The 18,576-nt window shown below is 43.0% G+C and overlaps 1 protein-coding gene across 1 annotated transcript in view; it reads left to right on the forward strand.

Moving 5' to 3' along the window:
* DIP2A (disco interacting protein 2 homolog A) overlaps positions 1-18,576 on the forward strand; it is a 146,562-nt gene that overhangs the window by 109,042 nt on the left and 18,944 nt on the right. Inside the window, exons 18-23 of the mRNA XM_075711195.1 lie at positions 1,019-1,158; positions 13,110-13,246; positions 14,383-14,463; positions 14,648-14,775; positions 16,814-16,928; positions 18,118-18,319. Of these exons, the coding sequence (XP_075567310.1) occupies positions 1,019-1,158; positions 13,110-13,246; positions 14,383-14,463; positions 14,648-14,775; positions 16,814-16,928; positions 18,118-18,319 (803 nt within the window). The remainder of the gene's footprint in view (positions 1-1,018; positions 1,159-13,109; positions 13,247-14,382; positions 14,464-14,647; positions 14,776-16,813; positions 16,929-18,117; positions 18,320-18,576) is intronic.

Below are 18,576 nucleotides of genomic sequence, written 5' to 3' on the forward strand. Positions count from 1 at the left end.
CAGAAATGATGATTACCCACCTAAAGATGCCCAAACACCTAGACAGAGGAAGTTCGAGGCTCGCAGGTATCTCCTTCACTGAAGGATGGGTGATTTTTTGTTTGGTTTGGGTTTGTTTTTTTTTTTTTTTTTTTTTTACTGCTTGGGAAAGCAAGGTCTCATCCTCACTGATGTTGCTAGAGGACCTTTATAAAATGCCCCCAAAATCAAGACTATTACTTACTTGGGAGGAAGAAGATGCTAAATATTCAAATAATTGCTTGTATTCAAGTAATTCAAGTAATGTCTTGTAAATGGGGGGCTAAAGAAAGAAAAAAAATTATTTGTAACTGGCCTAAAAAATACCATTGAATTTCTGGAGATAGCAAGGCATGCTCTGAAAAAAGGAAATACTTTGATTGTGAATAGACATATGGATGGCGTATGCTGGAATTTTTTGACAGTGGTTTTAATCAAAATGTGTTTTTTCAGAAAATCAATTTCAAGAAAACTTGAAACAAAAAAGTTTGGGATTTTGGAAAGTACTTCTCTGGTGGGGGAACTGACATCTCCCAACTTAAAAAAAAAGTACTTAAAGAACTGTTTTTTTACAGAAGCACCTGGAATCTTTTGTTCTGTTCCATCCTGAAAGTTGAACAGTTAAACAGAATGGAGTTGTTGGTCCTCAATCAATTATGCTCAGAGTAAGAAGTGTCCAGCCCTCCAAACACTTCCTAATGTTTCCTGGTGTTTAGAAAATTTAGCCCTTGAATGCTGATTCTTGACGCTTCTTTGCCCATAATAAAACTAAATCCTCTCTGTAACATTTTAGGGTGGGAGGAAGCTATGTGTTGTTTTGTTCTAGCTCTTTTTTCATCTAGTTGAAATATATTACCAGTCTTGAACTCTTGTTTGTTTAAAATGAGAAACCATTATTTCTCTTAACTTTAACAAGCCTGAGAGACTTGCACAATGTTTTTGAAGACCATATCACCATTGGTCTGTTGATTCATATCTGATTTGACTTTCTGTTTTCCAGACCTCCAGAATTGGGGGGGCCTCCTCCAGGAAAAGCAGTGTTATCTATGAATTGTCTGAGTTTCGGCGTAATAAGAGTGGATACAGAAGAGAAGTTGTCAGTGTTAACTGTACAGGATGTTGGTCAGATTATGCCTGGAGGTAGGAAAGCATTTCATGTAGGCTAAGCATACTCCACATTATTACCTTCACTATTATACTTGTGCTGATGAAATAAATAAAAATGTCAAATGATAAATACCTTCGAGGTTGTATGACTTACGTTTTGATGCATTACCTAAACAACGAATGATTAAGTACTGTCTCAACTAGATTATTCAATATTTTCAGTGGAGTTTAATCGATGATAAATTTGAATGACCGTAGGTTTTGGTATGGGCAGATGCTTTTGGCTGGTCTGCAGAGTTGTGTTACTGTTGACTTGTTAGTATTAGTGCTGACTGACATATAACTATGTAATAACAAATATAGCAGAACAAAACAAAGCGTAAGTGTAGTAAGAAATACTTCATCCGGGACTGATAGTCCACGTGTTAGAATAAAATAGTATAGAATCTTTCAGTTGGAAGGGACTTAAAACAATCATGTAGTCCAACTGCCTGACTTCTTCAGGGCCAACCAAAGGTTAAAGCATGTTATTAAGGGCATTGTCCAAAAGCCTCTTAAACACTGACAGGCTTGGGGCATTGACCACCTCTCTAGGAAGCCCGTTCCAGGGTTTGACCACCCTCTCAGTAAAGAAATGCTTCCTAATGTCCATCTAAACCTCCCCTGGTGCAGCTTTGAACCATTCCCATGTGTCCTGTCCCTGGATCCCAGGGAGAAGAGATCAACACCTCCCTTTCCACTCCTCCTCCTCAGGAAGCTGTAGAGAGCAATGAGGTCGCCCCTCAGCCTCCTTTTCTCCAAACTAGACAACCCAGAGTCCTCAGCCACTCCTCACAGGACATGCCTTCCAGCTCTGTCACCAGCTTTGTTGCCCTCCCCTGGATGCATTCACGTACCTGGGATCACAGAGATGTGGGATACAGTCTCTTTAGGAAGGACAGGAGAGAACAGGTTTTTTTATGTGAAGGAACAGTTGGAATGTATGGAGCTTACCTGAAGATGGATGAGGAGTCAACTGAGAGCGTGTAGGTAAGGATTAAAGAGCAGCCCAGTATGGGTGATATGGTAGTGGGTGTCTGCTATAGACTGCCTGACAAGGAAGAACAAGTGCATGAGCCCTTCTGCAGACAGCTAGAAGCAGCCTCATGTTTGTAGGCCCTGGTCCTTATGGGAGACTTCAGCCACCTTGATGTGTGCTGGAGGGACAACATGACAGGGCACAAGCAATCCAGGAGGTTCCTGGAGAGTGTCAATGACAAATTCCTGACCCAAGTGATAGAGGAGCCAATGAGGAGAGGGTCTTTGCTGGACCTTATACTCACAAATGAGGAGGCACTTGTTGGGATGTGAAAGTCGAAGGCTACAGTGACCATGAGATAGTAGAGTTCAAGATCCTGAGAGGATGGAGCAGGGCGAAAGCAAGATCGCAACACTGCACTTCAGGAGAGCAAACTTCAGCCTCTTTAGGGATCTGCTTGGTAGAGTCCCATGGGATAAGGCCCTGGAGGGGAGAGGGGACCAAGAAAGCTGGTTAATATTCAAGGATCACCTCCTCCAAGATCAAGAGCAGTCCATCCCAAAGAGCTGGAAGTTGGGAAAAAATGTCAGGAGTCCGGCAGAGATGAACAAGGAGCTCGTGACAGAAATCATACGTAATAAATAAGTGTACAGAAGGGGGAAGCAGGAGCAAGTAACCTGAAAGGAATACAGAGACACTGTCTGAGCATGCAGAGATGAGGTAAGGAAAGCCAAAGCCCAGCTGAAGTTGAATTAGGGGAGGGATGTTAAAGGCAACAAGAAGGGCTTCTGTGACGAAAGGAAGATCAGGGAAAATGTGGGCCTGCTGCTGAAGGAGGCAGAGGACCCAGTGACACAGGACATGGAAAAGGCTGAGATACTGAATGCCTTCTTCACCTCAGTCTTTACCATACAGACTGGCTTTCAGAAATCCCAGGCCCTGGAGATATGGGGGAAAATCTGGAGCAGGGAAGACATACCCTTGGTAGAAGAGGTGAAATTAAGGAATACTTAAGCAAACTGCACATGCACAAGTCCATGGGCCCTGATAAGATTCATCCATGAGTGCTGAGGGAGCTGTTTGATGTCATTGTGAGGCCACTCTCAACAATCTTTCAATGACCATGGCAACTGGGAGAAGTGCCTGAGGGGTCAAGGAAAGCAAATGTCACTCCTGTCTCCAAGAAGGACAACCCAGGGAACTACAAGGCTCATCAGCCTCACCTCAAACCCTGCGAAGGTGAGGGAACAATTAATTCTGGAAACCATTTTCTCAGGCACATGGAGAACAAAAAATTCATCGGGAGTAGTCAGCATGGATTCACCAAGGAGAAGTCATGCTTGACCAACGTGATCGCCTTCTACGATGAAGTGACTGGCTTGGTAGATGAGGGGACACCAGTGGACATTGTCTACCTTGACTTTGGTTGGGTTTTGGACACTATCTCCTGTATGATCCTCACAGAGAAGCTGATGAAGTATGGGCTGGATGAGCAGACAGGGAAGTGGACTGAAAACTAACTGAACGACCAGGCCCAGAGGGTAGTGACTGGTGGCACAAAGTCTAGTTGGAGGCCAGTAACTAGCTGTGTAGCCCAGGGCTCAATATTGGCTCCAGTTCTCTTCAGCATCTTCATTAATAATCTGGATGATGGGGCAGAGCGTATCCTCAGCAAGTTTGCAGATGACACAAAGCTGGGAGAAATGGCTGATAGGCCAGTGGGTTGTGCTACCATCCAGAGGGACCTTGACGGGCTGAGGGAATGGTCTGACAGGAACCTCATGAAGTTCAACAAGGAGAAACGCAAAGTCCTGCTCCTGGGAGAGGAATAGCCCCATGCACCAGGACATGCTGGGAGCCAACCATCTGGAGAGCAGCTTTGCAGAAAGCGCCCTGGGGTTCATGGTAGCCACCAAGCTGAACACGAGCCAGCAGTGTGCCCTTGTGGCAAAGAAGGCTAATGGTGTACTGGGCTGCATTAGGAGGAGTGTTGCCCGCCGGTCCATGGAGGTGATCCTTCCCCTCTGGCTCAGCACTGGTTAGGCCACAACTGAATACTGTGTCCATTTCTGGGCCTCTGTGGTGGTTTGACCCTGGCTGGATGCCAAGTGCCCACCAAAGCTGCTCTATCACTCCCCTTCTCAACTGGACAGGGGAGGGAAAATATAACGAAAAAAGCTCGTGGGTCGAGATAAGGACAGGGCAAGATCACTCAGCAATTACCATCACGGGCAAAACAGACTTGACTTGGGGAAAATCAGTTTAATTTATTACCAGTCAAAACTGAGTAGGAGAGAGGAGTGAGAACATGTGTAGGGTAATGAGAAATAAAACCAAATCTTAAAACACCTTGCCCCCACCCTTCCATTCTTCCTGGGCTCAACTTCACTCCTGATTTGCTCTACCTCCTCCCCACAAGCAGCGCAGGGGGACGGGGAATGGGGGTTGCAGTCAGTTCATTACACATTGTCTCTGCTGCTCCTTCCTTCTCAGGGGAGGACTCCTCACAGTCTTACCCTGCTCCACCGTGGGGTCCCACCCATGGGAGACAATCCTCCATGAACTTCTCCAACGTGGGTCCTTCCACAGGCTACAGTTCTTCATGAACTGCTCCAGCGTGGGTCCCTTCCACGGGGTGCAGTCCTTCAGAAACAGACTGCTCCGGGGTCACAAGTCCTGCCAGCAAACCTGCTCCAGCATGGGCTCCTTTCTCTCCACGGTTCCACAGGTCCTGCCAGGAGCCTGCTCCAGTGCGGGCTTCCCACAGGGTCACAGCCTCCTTTGGGCATCCACCTGCTCTGGCATAGGGTCCTCCATGGGCTGCAGGTGGATATCTGCTCCACCATGGACAACCATGGGCTGCAGGGAGACAGCCTGCCTCACCATGGTCTTCACCACGGACTGCAGGGGAATCTCTGCTGTGGTGCCTGGAGCACCTCCTCCCCCTCCTTCTTCACTGACCTTGGTATCTGCATAGTTGTTCCTCTCACATATTCTCACTCCTCACTCCAGCTGCAGTTTGTGTTCCTGGCCTTTTTTTTTCCATTTTGTCTTCTTAAATATGTCATCACAGAGGCACTACCATTGTCACTTGGCCTTGGCCAGTGGCGGGTCTGTCTTGGAGCTGGCTGGCATTGGCTCTGTAAGACTTAGGGGAAGCTTCTAGCAGCTTCTCACAGAAGCTACCCCTGTAGCCTCCCTGCTACCAAAACCTTGCTACGCAAACCCAATACAGCTCCCCAGTACAAGAGAGAGATGGAGCTACTGAAGTGAGTCCAGTGAAGGACCACAAGGATGACTGGGGAACTGAAGCATCTCAGCATATGAGGAGCAGCTGAGAGAACTGGGACTGTTCAGCCTGGAAAAGAGAAGACTCAGGGAGGATCTCATCAATGTGTACAAATATCAGAAGGGAGGTTATAGCGAAGACTGAATCAGGCTCTTTTCAGTGGTGTCCCATGACAACAAGAGCCAGTGGACACAAACTGAAACACATGAGCTTCCCTGTGAACTCAAGGAAAAACTTTTTCCCCTGTGAGGGTGACTGAGCATTGGAATGGGTTGCCCAGAGAGGTTGTGGAGTCTCCATCCTTGTGGGTATTCAAAAGCTGTCTGGACATGGTCCTGGGCAACGGGCTCTAGGTGGCCCTGCTTGAGCTGAGGGGTTGGACCAGATGACCTCCAGAGGTCCCTTCCAACCTCAACCATTCAGAGAGTCCAGACTCTGGATATCCCAGCAAACTGGTCAGTCCTGGATTAACCTCAGTTTCTTAGAGACGTCTGTTTGCAACACTGTGCTTCCTAAAGTAGGTGGATATGAGCATTGTTCCCCAGCCCATTAAGTGGATTGTAGCAAGGAGACTTTGTCTCTTCCCTGTTGTTCTCTTTTGAGGCTAGGCTGCTGAGTTAGGCATTATTTGAAGAGGAGAGCACTCTGAAGAAGATTAATAAAATCAGGGTGCCAAACCAGACCTAAGACTGTGGACAATGACTGGGACCTGTGTCCTGAAAGACCACTTAGTGCCCTCTACTCCAGAACTGAAGATTGCAACATCTAGGTTGGTAGTGTAACATTCCCTGGAACTGTCTATGTGAGGGTGTCACTAGCTTCAGGCCCTGTCCTGACCTGGTCTGGGTGTGCTTGGAGAGGATGATACAGATTTTTCAATTTTCCTTATCTCTTCAGGTTTACTGTGTCGTGACCAAAGAACCTGATTCATTCTGGTCATGCCCTTGGTCCCTGTGGCTTTGCTATTCTTGGTCCCATTTTGAACCTCATGCCTTGCTGAGCTGTGGTTTCAAAGCCCTCTTCTCTGTAGAGCATTTACTCAAGGTAAAGATGAAGGGAAGAGCCATCTTGCGCTACTTCAGCAACCACCTCAGTACATCAAGGCCCTCATTATGACTAAGAGGAGGCAGACACTTTTCCAGTCTGCTGATAAAAATTTCAGCCATCATGTAGCAAGCAGCACTGATCTTGTTTCATTTTCCTCATTAGTCTCAGAAGCACTTTGCAATCAGTAAGGTTGGTGGTTCAGTTATTCTTACTGAATTTAAATTCACATTCAGAGCTTCCTCCTGCTACCAATAAAAGACTGAGCAGAAGCTCTGCACTTCATGCCAAAATAAAGGGAAAGGAGCCCTTCCTCTGGGGATTCATGTCCGACCTGCTTCTTTTAACTGCAGAAAATCTAACATTTCTATCCTTTTAGGTAGATAGGCAAGGCAAGATATTCAAAATTTTGTTCTGGAAGCAAGGGCTTTGTGGCCAGCAGGAGGGTTTTAATACATTCCTAGATACATTCATAGAACTGTATGCATTCTGCAGATCCTATTAGAGTTCACTGTGCCAGACACCCTCAGGCAGGTGGTGTCTGGGTGGGTCTATGAAAAATTCTTGTGTCCTCTTTGCTCTGGCTGTTACCATTATATCACCATTTTATCTCTTTTCTGCTTATGATCCTTATGAGCATACCGTGGCATCATGGATCTAAGTCAAGATACATGGGCCAGGTAATTTATAGCAAAATGACTTCTGCTTCAACTTAACATTCTAGGAAGTAAGGTTGCAAAGACAGGCCAATGTGAATACAGCCATCAAGGATAATGACTATGCATTGTTGTATGTCCTCAATGTGAAAACATCAGTGCGGGGGGCGGGGGGGGGGGGGGGGGGGAAGAGTATGGTGACCTAATCTGACTTAATGTCTTCTGAATTGCTTCATCTGAATGTTCAAATTCAGGTTGTCAAACTTGTCTGCAAAGACCCAGAAAATGGTCAGCTGTGACTGGCTTCCGTGTCTCAACAGAATGGTTATTTTTTCAATTCAGCTAGAATACAGATGGCATGGACTACTACTGCTATCTAGTTCATTGTCTGGCAAATCTTATGGAGCGTTCTGGTTTAGGATGCCATTGAAAGACAATTGACAACACTACCATGACTTTCTACGTTAGTAAAAAATGTCAAGTGACTTGTCTGATTGTGTGAGGGGAGAACAGTTAAGTGTGTATCCATTTAGTGCCTCAAAGTGATATGACTTGTAATTGATTGCTATTGCTGTTGCTATTTTAAAATACAGTAGTAAGTGGCAAAAGTACTTGTCGGTTAAGCAAAAGTTGGGCAACTTTAATGAATTAACTCTTTTAAAACTCTGATCAGCATTGAGCTATCAGTATCTGGGGCAGATTAGCTTCAGTTTGACCAAATGATAAAAAATCCAGGTCTGAAGCTACATTCTAGCAGAAATTTCTCGTACATTCCTTAAGTCAGAACATGCATGATAGAGTTCTTTCTAGAGGATAATCCAATGATTTTTTCCCTTGTGACTGTCTCTTAAACAAAACAAACAAACAAATTGTTAAAAGCTTCCAGAGTAAGAAGAAAGTAAAAAGGCTAGCAGTCATTTATAGATGTGTGCCACATGAAAAGAAATTAATGACTTATTTTCAAATGAGTCTGCATGTACATTCTAACAGTGGATATACTTGTGCCTTACCTTGTAAGATTTATGCTTTTTTCTATATAGTGTTCATGGAGGATGTGCTCTGTCCATTCTCACTTGGTGTTTGGCATACAGGAGAGAACATACCACCATTTCCTTTCCTGTTAGTTGCCCTCTTAAATTACTCTGCTGACTGATGAGTCTTGCTCTTTATCTGGTTTTGGTTTTGTATTTTTTTCCTTTCCTTAGGTGGCTGTGCTTTCACCAAAGGCCTAATTTGAGTCAGATGCCATCCCTGAAGGGTTTGTTCCATCTTCTGATCCCCACTGAATACATTTAAGGTCTTGGAAGTCACTACATGCCCTAGTCTTTCAAATATCTTATGACATAGGCGTTCACATTCCTGAACTTCATTTGGTTAAACAAGCTGTGAAAGTAGTCTCCTAGCCAAGAACTAGTAGTCATCCTGAGGGTTGTTCAGTCAAGCCAAATGGTTTTGATCTCATTACCCTTGAGGATCCCTGGCCTATTTTATTCAGGAACCAGCTGGTTAAAAGGTCATGGATAAAGTGTCCACTTTCGCCCTCCTTTTCTTCAGATCTTGCTCTTTGTTCTGAGACACTGAGCCCACCTGCTTAGGCGATATTATTCAACAGACCCCTCAGCACCAGGATCATGTCTTATGTCACTGCTGTTTAACCCATAGGCTGCTCTTGATGCCACATTCTCTTCAGTTGCCTTGGCTGTTCATTTTCATTATCTACCATGAATGCCAATCACAAGAGCCACCAGGGAAGTGCAAGCATCCACGAAGAAATCTTGCCATCAAAGACAGCATGGGAATTCTTAAGAGAGAACCTAGTATTCATTCCCCTGGAATCTTCTCTGCAGCTCCTGAAGGGATGATGTTTTGCCTCACCTGTTGACCACCTTGGGCTATTTTGCATGGTTTCTGTCTGGGACTGACATTGCTAAGAAGCAGTATTTGGCTCATAACAATCTTCAGTTCATTTTTTCAAACTGGACTAGTAAAGATGGTAGGGAGAGTACCAAACCTCTCTTCTTCTGCCTGTTTTGTGCCTCCATCTTTTACATCAATTGGGATAAGATTGCTGTGTCATCTGTCATCTTGAAGCTTATTATAAATTATGCTTGGACCTTGGTATGGGTGCTCAGGCTATTCAGTTAAGTTTGCCTCCCTGCTACTTCCCAACTAAGCATTTCCATTCTTTTACAGGGATCCTTCTCCCGTTCGTTCTTCAACAGGAGAGTAACCCTCTCTAATCCAGAAGTTCTATATCCCTTTAGCTTCTAATTATACAAAGTGTGGTTCATACAAAGAGTGCTGCAGCAGCTACTTTCTTATACTCAAGCAGAAAACTGTGGGTTGATGCCAGATCTTAGGCTTCTGCAAGATGAACTTATGCATATACAGTTTCAAATTCTGGATTGTGACTGTATTCAGTACCTTTCCCAGAAGTTCAAGAAGAATGGTTCAAATTTCTCAAATGGCAGGATGCTTACTTTATCTCCAGTCTATGGATGTCTTGGATGTTATTGTTTCCTCTGTCCATTTCTCAGCAAACATTTTCCCAGGTTCTGGTAGTTATCACAATGCATCTTCACTGCAGAGGAATCTGGTTCCTTTATCTCAGTGCCTGATTTGTGAAAGGAGTTGTTACAGAAAAATTTTGTGAATCTTTCAGTCTTTTTCCTTAGATTGTGAATGTAACGTAGCAGTACCTCACTCCCACTCAGTCCTTAGAATTTATCATAGTAATCAGTTCTGTGTGTTCCACTTGACTTCAGTCTATCACATGATGGTACAATAGCCTGCCACTGCAGAACTTCTCTTGGAGATCTGTGGCAATGTGTACATTGATGAGACACTTTCTTCCAATTTAAATGTTGTGCTTTGGATACTTGTGTGACCACCACCTTTAGAGTCTAGATTCTTGTTCATCCTTATCTAGGAAGTTGGCTTGCTTTATGCCTATTGCCCTTCCCAGAAGAACAGGGGATTCAGGCCCTTGCATTGGACATCCCTGTGTGCTATTTTCTTCAAAGATTAGGTTTCTCTGGAAACGCTGCAAATACCTTCCACAATGGTGGCAGAGGCATTTTATCCTAGACTTTTAGTGTTTTTCCTAAGCCGTCATGCTTCTAGAACAGAAGTTATAACTGAAGACTGTAGTGCAAGGAGGGCCCTCTTGTTTTTATTCTCATAGACCCAGGCCTTCCAGTAAGACTTGCTTGCTACAAGAAGATCCTGGAGTTCCACTGTTGGCATACAGTAACAATCCAAATAGATATCAGTTGCATACAGATCCACTATGAAACTGTGGAAGTGGAACAAGAGAGCACTTTTTAACACTCATCAGGCACCTTCTGCTGTGCAGGCCTCTGACATTCTTCTTGCATTCATGCTGTGCTGGTCTTGAAACATCCAAAGCTGAACCCAGTCTTTGGTAGGGCATCAGTGCAGTCATTTGTTTGCACAGTAGAATTCTCATCCTCTGCCAGAAATCTCATGGCAGGGCTAACTGCTGAGAGTCACCATCTATAAGAATGTACATGTGGACTCATTTGAAGAAAGAAAGCTTTCTTAACCAGTAATCAGTATTCTTCGTGATGTGTAGTCCACATGTACATTCCTGTCCCATCTGCTTTTCCCTTCTCTCTAATTCTTTTTCAGATGCAATGCTGTTGAGAGAGACTGAAATGGTGGTAGATGCACTCTCTTGTATGTCACACACGAACCAGGAAAAGAAGGAGAAGCAAGAGTACAGGTTCTACAGATACTGCAAAAGGAAAACCTTGCAGTATCACATGGCAGGGCAGAACTATGCCTGCTGTTAGCATGTACGTGTAGACTACCTGTTTCATACATTGGTTACTGGTAAGTATTTTTTTTTTTTTTACTTGATCAGGGTGATAGGATTGTCCTTAGGCTTCATGGATGGAGCATCACTTGGGTCCTGCAGGCTAATCTGTTGGTTTTTCCATGTTTGTGAATGAGTTGAGGACTGTAGCATTTGTGTATGCCTACAAATTGTTGCGCTTTCTCCAGTTATTAACAGTTCTCTCTGCATCATTGCTTAAGTGTTACATACAGAGTTCTGAGATTAACTCAGGTTATTTCCTGTGGTAATAAACTATTTATTCTGTTTCAATTTACCATTAAGTTTTAAATGGCCTCTTTTCCAGTTTCTCCTCCTAAATTGCAAAATGTGTTTTCTGCATGACTGATAGTTCATACTGTATAATTCAGTTCCAACCTTCTAGTTCGTACATATAATTTTCAGCAATTGAAACTGTTGTTCTAGTTTGAACTTGGACCTGTGCCAGAATTTGAGTGGGGTCTCCTTATTTGGTCACCAAAAGTTATCATAGTTCCAAACATTTTATTAATAAATGCTAGTTGTTCTGCTAGATAATTTTTATGAAACCAAGGTAATTTAGAGGTTGATCTGTTGGTAGGGTGAATTATTGTCTTTCCTGTTCAGACCTAAGTTGTTGAGAATTGAAGACTTCTCTGAGATTAGAAAATGTACCTATGAACCTGCTTTACCAGCAGAGTTCTTGGTCCCTCCTTGCAGTAGAGCTGGCTTTATCAGTATGAAAGGAAATGTACTACTTTCCATTTATGATTTCTCTTCATTCTGGTTGTACAGTGGTAAAAGGAAAGGCTATCTGTGTATCACTTAAGATTGCCTAAGTTAGAAAAGAGTAATACAGTCCTTCATAATGGTGGTTGTAAGCCTTATCTGGGCTTCCCATCTGACATATGTTCCATGGCCAAAACATTCAAAAGATCCCGATAGAAATAAACTAACTAAATAAATTTCTGATACCTCAGGGGTCTCATGGTTGTTTTCTTTAATATAGTGTGCATGACCACAAAGGACTCTGATAATCTGAATTGGAAGCAGATGCAATGGAAAAGGGCAGAACATTTAATTTATGGCATAGTCTGTGTTATTTTTCAAAGGCTCTGTTTATTTTGTGTTGACCTAGGTAGCCGTTTTGATTTCTTTGTTAATCTTGAGTTAAGTGCTAAGCTAAACTTCTTTGTTCCATCATGCCTTTTCCCTCTGTATAATTTTTCCTTTCGCTTTCGCACTACGAAAGGACAAATCCAGACTGCTTAAGCCAGGGTTCTACTTAGCCAGAGAAACCTCTGAGAAAACAGTGGCTTCAGAAGTAAAATACAACCAGTGGCCAGAGCAAAGCTCAGTCTAATATTTGGTTTACAAGTGTCCTTGATTCAAAGTAAGAAAATTTCAGTGTAGGAAGCCTTCTGAGATTTCAGAAGAAAATTGGTAAGATAGTAGCTGTAGGGCATTTATGAAATGCAATCCTTTTAATGAGTTGAAGGAGGTCATCAAACTGAGGGTAGGGAAGAGATAATATGTAGTCACAGGAGTAAGTTCAGTAAGGGACAGCTCTGTGAGATGAGTTGGCTGTGGTCTCCAAATAATAGTTGGCAGACTGGCCTGCTTTAAAAGAAGATGGTGCATAACACAGAAAAATCATTGACCTGACAGTGAGAGAATAAAATAGCTTAGTTTTCTCTCCATTTCTAATGTGTTTCTCACATAACTTAAGGGATGATACTATGAATACCAAAGTGTGCAATAAATAAAAGGAATGGTATGTCTGTAACTGGTATGTTCTTATTTTTCATCTTTATTCTCATATATGCTTGTACTTGATCAAACCATCTGCCTTCACGTTGAAAAACAATTGCTATGGTTTTGGATTCAGTTGCAGCTGACGTGTAAGCTGTGAAGCCCTGTAGGAAAAAAAAATGCATTTGCGAACTTGTGTCTTTAATCTTGGAGAACACATTACACAGGCTGTCAAAAAGATAGATAGAGCTCTCTTGCATACTGTGTTTTTGCTGTAGCTCATAGATAATAGATATTAAAATCTTTATCTGCCTGTCAGTGACAAAGCAACTTGTGTCAGCTGCTGAAGCGTAACAGTGCTGTGATTCTGTGTTCTTCCTCTCCCTTTAGCAAATGTGTGTGTTGTGAAGGTGGATGGGACTCCTTATCTGTGTAAAGCCGATGAGGTTGGAGAGATATGTGTGAATTCAGGTGCAACTGGGTTGGCATATTTCGGCCTCCTTGGAATCACCAAGAATGTGTTTGAGGTTTGTATTTCTCTTTGTAATGTAAAGTTTCATTGTTACATTTCTAGTATTTCTTCTTGCAAATAAACTTATTTGTTCCTTAAACTTCCTTTTTTATTTTATTAGAAAAAGCCCTGGCCAAATACACTCTGCTTCATTCTCTAGCAGAACTCGAAATTCTGTCTCTTATAACCAGAAATAAAGTACCGTCAGCAGTCAGTCAGCTCCCTCTATGGTCCACTATCCAGTGTTGTGCCTATGTTAGCATTTAAATTTGTCTTAGTTCTGCATTAACACAGCAGTTACCTGAAGACATTTCAAGTTTATTGGTACACAGCTTGGGACATAGCGTTAGAAGTTAGTCTGATATTTGTGAGCTTCTTCATACAATCAAAATGCATTTGTTCAGATATGTGGAAGTCCTTTGGGAGTCGCACACACAGTAGTGTTACACTGGGCATCAGTTTGAAGACTGCTGAAGCATGGAGTTCTACCAGAGAGATGAAAGAAATCCTGACCATAGTCTTCTCTGTCAAAAAAAAGCTCTTTCTGTCAGCTTGCCGAGCCTCAGCACTTCAAACAGCTTAGCTTTCAGCACTGTCCTTAGCTAGTGAGAGAGCCAGTGAGAAACCTGATGTAATGGAAGAGTTGGCGGGGGGAGGCAAGGAAACCACCTGAGCAGGGGAACTTGCTGATGAGCTTAATGCTTTTGCTCTGGTTCTCCGTCATAGGCAGTCCCATAATTGCAGCAAACTTAACTTCCTCAAAGTTCTGATAGCATAGTGTTTGTCGCAATTGAAGTGATATGCCTAGGTACGTATCTTGCCAGGTATGTTAATAGTAGCAACAGAAAGACTTTCTGATTAAGTGCTATACGAGTGCATACTATAAAACCTGATTAAAAAGGTGGTGTGAACTCTTGTTATGAAGGCTAAGTAGCTGAGAAAAAGATGGAAGGCTACCACAGAGTTAAGAATTGGCATGTTCTTCATTATTCAAAAAGCTGTTGTTCATACTTGACATGATTGTAACTGTTGTCATCAGGTAATTTTTCAACTGGCAGTAGAGCTGCAATGAAACGAGGCAGAAAGCATTTTAACTTCATTTTCTTATCAGTAAGAAAGTAAGAGTGTCTGAATACTTATGTGTTCTTTCAGGCCATTCCAGTGACGGCAGCCGGTGTGCCTGTTTCAGACCAACCCTTTACAAGAACAGGATTGCTTGGCTTTGTGGGTCCTGTAAGTGTGAATGAGCCATCTGGGGCCCTGCTTTGTCCTGACTCCCAACTCTAAGTGATGCCCCCAAATTCAGCAGAGTTCTGTGTCAGGGCAGTGACCTCAATATTGTTGGCTTTAGTCAGGCATGTATCACTGGGAGTCTGGAGGTTTTTCACCTCTATTTCTAATCCTGTCTTCTTTTCAGGATTATTTGGTGTTTGTGGTAGGAAAATTGGATGGCCTAATGACGGTTAGTGGCCGCAGGCACAATGCGGATGATGTGGTAGCCACCGCATTGGCAGTTGAACCCATGAAGTTTGTCTATCGGGGAAGGTGAGTATATTAAAAACTTCACTACTGCTGATTGGACTTTGCTCATTTTTTCACTTGCAAACGATCAACAGGTAGTATAGTGTACACAGGAGCTTTGCATGTGAATTTTTACATATGTATTTTGTAGAAAAGGTGGCATTAGGTTGTGATATGCCAGATAAGAACTTGGCTGTCCCTGCTAACTTGGAAGACAATTATTGACACCCTGCTTCATGCATAATAGATTTAAAATTACTTCACATAGTGTAGATCTTCAAGTGTCTGTTTAAAACTTCTTTCAAAACTTCTCTTAAGACAGTCAAATGAAGCTTGCATGCCAAATGTAAAACACAACTCCCCTTTGTCCACCTGAGCCTTTCATGCAGAGTGGCCTAGGGAAGAACTTTGCAGCATGTTCTAAAGAACACACTAGGAGTGTTGAGGCTGCTGAAGGACCTTCAAAGATAGTTTGTGTTGTATCACCAACTTTATAGCAGTAAGTGGTCAATGGCTTAATGTCCAGATGGAGATCAGTGATGAGTGGTGTCCCTCAGGGGTCCATATTGGGACCAGTACTGTTTAATATCTTCATCAATGATACAGACAGTGGAATCAAGTGCACCCTCAGCAAATTTGCAGATGACACGAAGCTGAGTGGTGTGGTTGACGTGCCTGAGGGACAGACTGCCTTTCAGAGGGACCTGGACCAGCTCGAGATATTTGGCCCATGTGAACCTTGTGAGGTTCAACAAGGCCAAGTGCAAGGTCCTGCACCTGGGTCAGGGCAACCCCCAGTGTCAATACAGGCTGGGGGATGAAGGGATTGAGAGCAGCCCTGCAGAGAAGGACTTGGGGATACTGGTGGATGAAAAGCTGGACACGAGTGGGCAATGTGCACTCGCAGCCCAGAAAGCCAGCTTTATCCTGGGCTGCATCAAAAGAAGCGTGGCCAGCAGGTCGAGGGAGGTGATTTTGCCCCTCTACTCCTCTCTGGTGAGACCCCACCTGGAGTACTGCATCCAGCTCTGGAGTCCTCAGTAGAGGAAGGACATGGAACTGTTGGAATGGGTCCAGAGGAGAGCCACAAAAATGATCAGAGGGATGAAACACCTCTCCTATGGAGAGAGGCTGAGAGAGCTGGGATTGTTCAGCTTGGAGAAGAGAAGGCTGTGAGGAGACCTTATTGCAGCCTTTCAGTACTTAAGGGGGGCTTATAAGAAAGATGAGGACAGACTTTTTAGTAGGGCCTGTTGCGATAGGACAAGGTGTAATGATTTTAAACTAAAAGAGGGTAGATTCAGACTAGATATAAGGAAGAAATTTTTTACGATGTGGGTGGTGAAACACTGGAACAGGTTGCCCAGAGAGGTGGCCGATGCCCCATACCAGGAAACATTCAAGGTCAGGTTGGACGGGGCTCTGAGCAACCTGATCTAGTTGAAGACGTCCCTGCTCATTGCAGGGAAGGTTGGACTAGATGACCCTTTAAAGGTCCCTTCCAACCCAAACCATTCTATGAAAGTTGAGCTTTCCTCATTTTTGCATCATTTGTGCAATTCAGATATCAGAAAAATAATGGCACATACCTTGTTGAGGCTTTATTAATATTTTATCCTAGAAGATGCAAGCCTAGAACCAATTTAATTCACAAATGGGAGTAAGTATTTTTCAGTGCAAGCTTTGATAGACATGCTGGTCAGTAATTTGGCATAGTTGTCGTCTTCCAGAAGGGACATTGTATCTAGATGCAACAAGTTTAGCGTGCATGATGGAGTTACATAGGCAAGGTTTGCCCCTGCACATACCAGAACCTGCCTGTGTTAAACTCATGCTACATTGGTGACTGCAAATTCACTTGACCCCCAACAGAAATAAATTACAATAATGAACCTACATTTGTTCTAAATTTGTCTGTGATTTTGTGATGATCTGGCATGAATAATGCTTGTGTGTGTTGAAACACTACCATTACAGGTTGCAGTCATTTCCACATTATAATAGACCATACTATGTTCATCATATGTTGCATCCTATCATTCTTCTGTCCTTTGCGTTTTAGGATAGCAGTGTTTTCTGTGACCGTTTTGCATGATGATCGAATAGTGCTTGTGGCAGAGCAGCGCCCTGATGCATCAGAGGAGGATAGTTTTCAGTGGATGAGCAGGGTTCTACAGGTAGTCAGTCTGTCCTTTCTCTCTTTCCAGGTGAAAAAGGCTGATGTATGAAATGAGAATCTTAGATTATCTTTTTTTCAATAAGAAAAACCTATCAGTGTAACTACAGAGAGCTGTAATAAGCTGACTTCTGAATGTATTTCAGGGTTGATAGTTAACAGAATTTTGTAAAAAGTAAGACTTTCTTTTGGAATGTTTTTTAACTTCATACTACTAGGATTCTTAAAGTCCTAAGGATGATGGGGTTTGTTTGTTTTAATTCTGCATATCTCTGCTGATTTCATACTGGCTGGGAGAGTTAAGTCTGAAAATGTTTAAAGAGTATACTTAGTGCCAAGTATGAAAACCCTGAAATCTTTTTATGTCACTAACATCCTTATTCTAGATCTCCAAAAGCATGCTTTCCCCCCCCCCCCCCCCCCCCCCCCCTTGATTACGTTATCGTGTTTTTGTGGGGGGCCAGGAGGAAGGGGAATTATGGTAGATTTGCATTTGAGGATTTCAGGATTAATCGATCAGTTCTAAGAAAGTACAAAGTGAGAGAGCGATTATGGAAGAAGACTCTGGTGAAGGGACAACTGAAGGGAAGGCTAGAGAGAACAACTTAAGGGAAGATGCTTCTTAAGAGTAAGGCAGTTGTGTAATAATGGTTTCTGTCTAATTTCAGCTTTGTAATCTTTTTGGAGGGAATATCTGGTAATACAAAAGCTGTTTTTCATGGGAGAAAATATTTTTATTCCTCTTTTTAGAAGTGTCATAGCTAAAATAGACACTTAAGTTTCAGGCAGCAAGATGTTTCCCTCCCTATTTTTGTGGTTTTATGTTCTATTGCGCTTTTGTGATTGTGCCATATGTGCTAAATTTGGTATATTGTGGTATACTTTTGGCTTTTTAAAATCTCTGCACTTTTTGCCCACTTTTAAGAGACTTTCCTAATCCCTGATGTGCAGGTGGCATCCCCTTGATAGAGTGCACAAGCAAAGTCCTGGGTCTGCTCCTGCTCCCATTGAAGTCATGGCACAACTTCTATGAGTTCAGTGAGTGCAGAATTGGACCCTTTATTTGCAAATTATGGTGCAAGTAAAAATTTTAATGTTATTAAATGACTTGAATTCAAATTTGTGCTGTAGCTATATTCCAGTTCATAACATGGAATGTTTGGGTTTTTTTTTTTTTTCTTTCTATCCAGGCAATTGATAGCATTCACCAAGTGGGCATCTACTGTCTTGCCTTGGTGCCAGCCAACACTTTGCCAAAGGCTCCACTTGGAGGAATTCATATTTCAGAAACCAAGCAGCGCTTTTTAGAGGGTGCTCTGCACCCTTGTAATGTCTTGATGTGTCCGCATACTTGCGTTACTAACCTCCCTAAGCCTCGACAGAAGCAACCAGGTGAGTAAACCAGGGCATATTCCTTAGTTCTGCGTGTCTGTCTCTGAGGATATGCATGGAGTATGATCTGGAGGCAACATGAAAGCTCAGGGCTGTGCATGTTGGATGGCTTTAAGCTGCCTAACTTGGCCAAGCTAGTGGTGTTGTCAGAGCAGCCTGGAGCTCAGTGAGGGCATTATGGTCTACCTTGAATCCCAGATAAATGCAAGGACACACAGCATGTACTCATTTCATGCTTCTGTAGCTACGTTATAAAT

The sequence above is a fragment of the Pelecanus crispus genome, chromosome 5 (genome assembly GCF_030463565.1).
Source record: "Pelecanus crispus isolate bPelCri1 chromosome 5, bPelCri1.pri, whole genome shotgun sequence".
Lineage (NCBI taxonomy): Eukaryota > Metazoa > Chordata > Aves > Pelecaniformes > Pelecanidae > Pelecanus > Pelecanus crispus.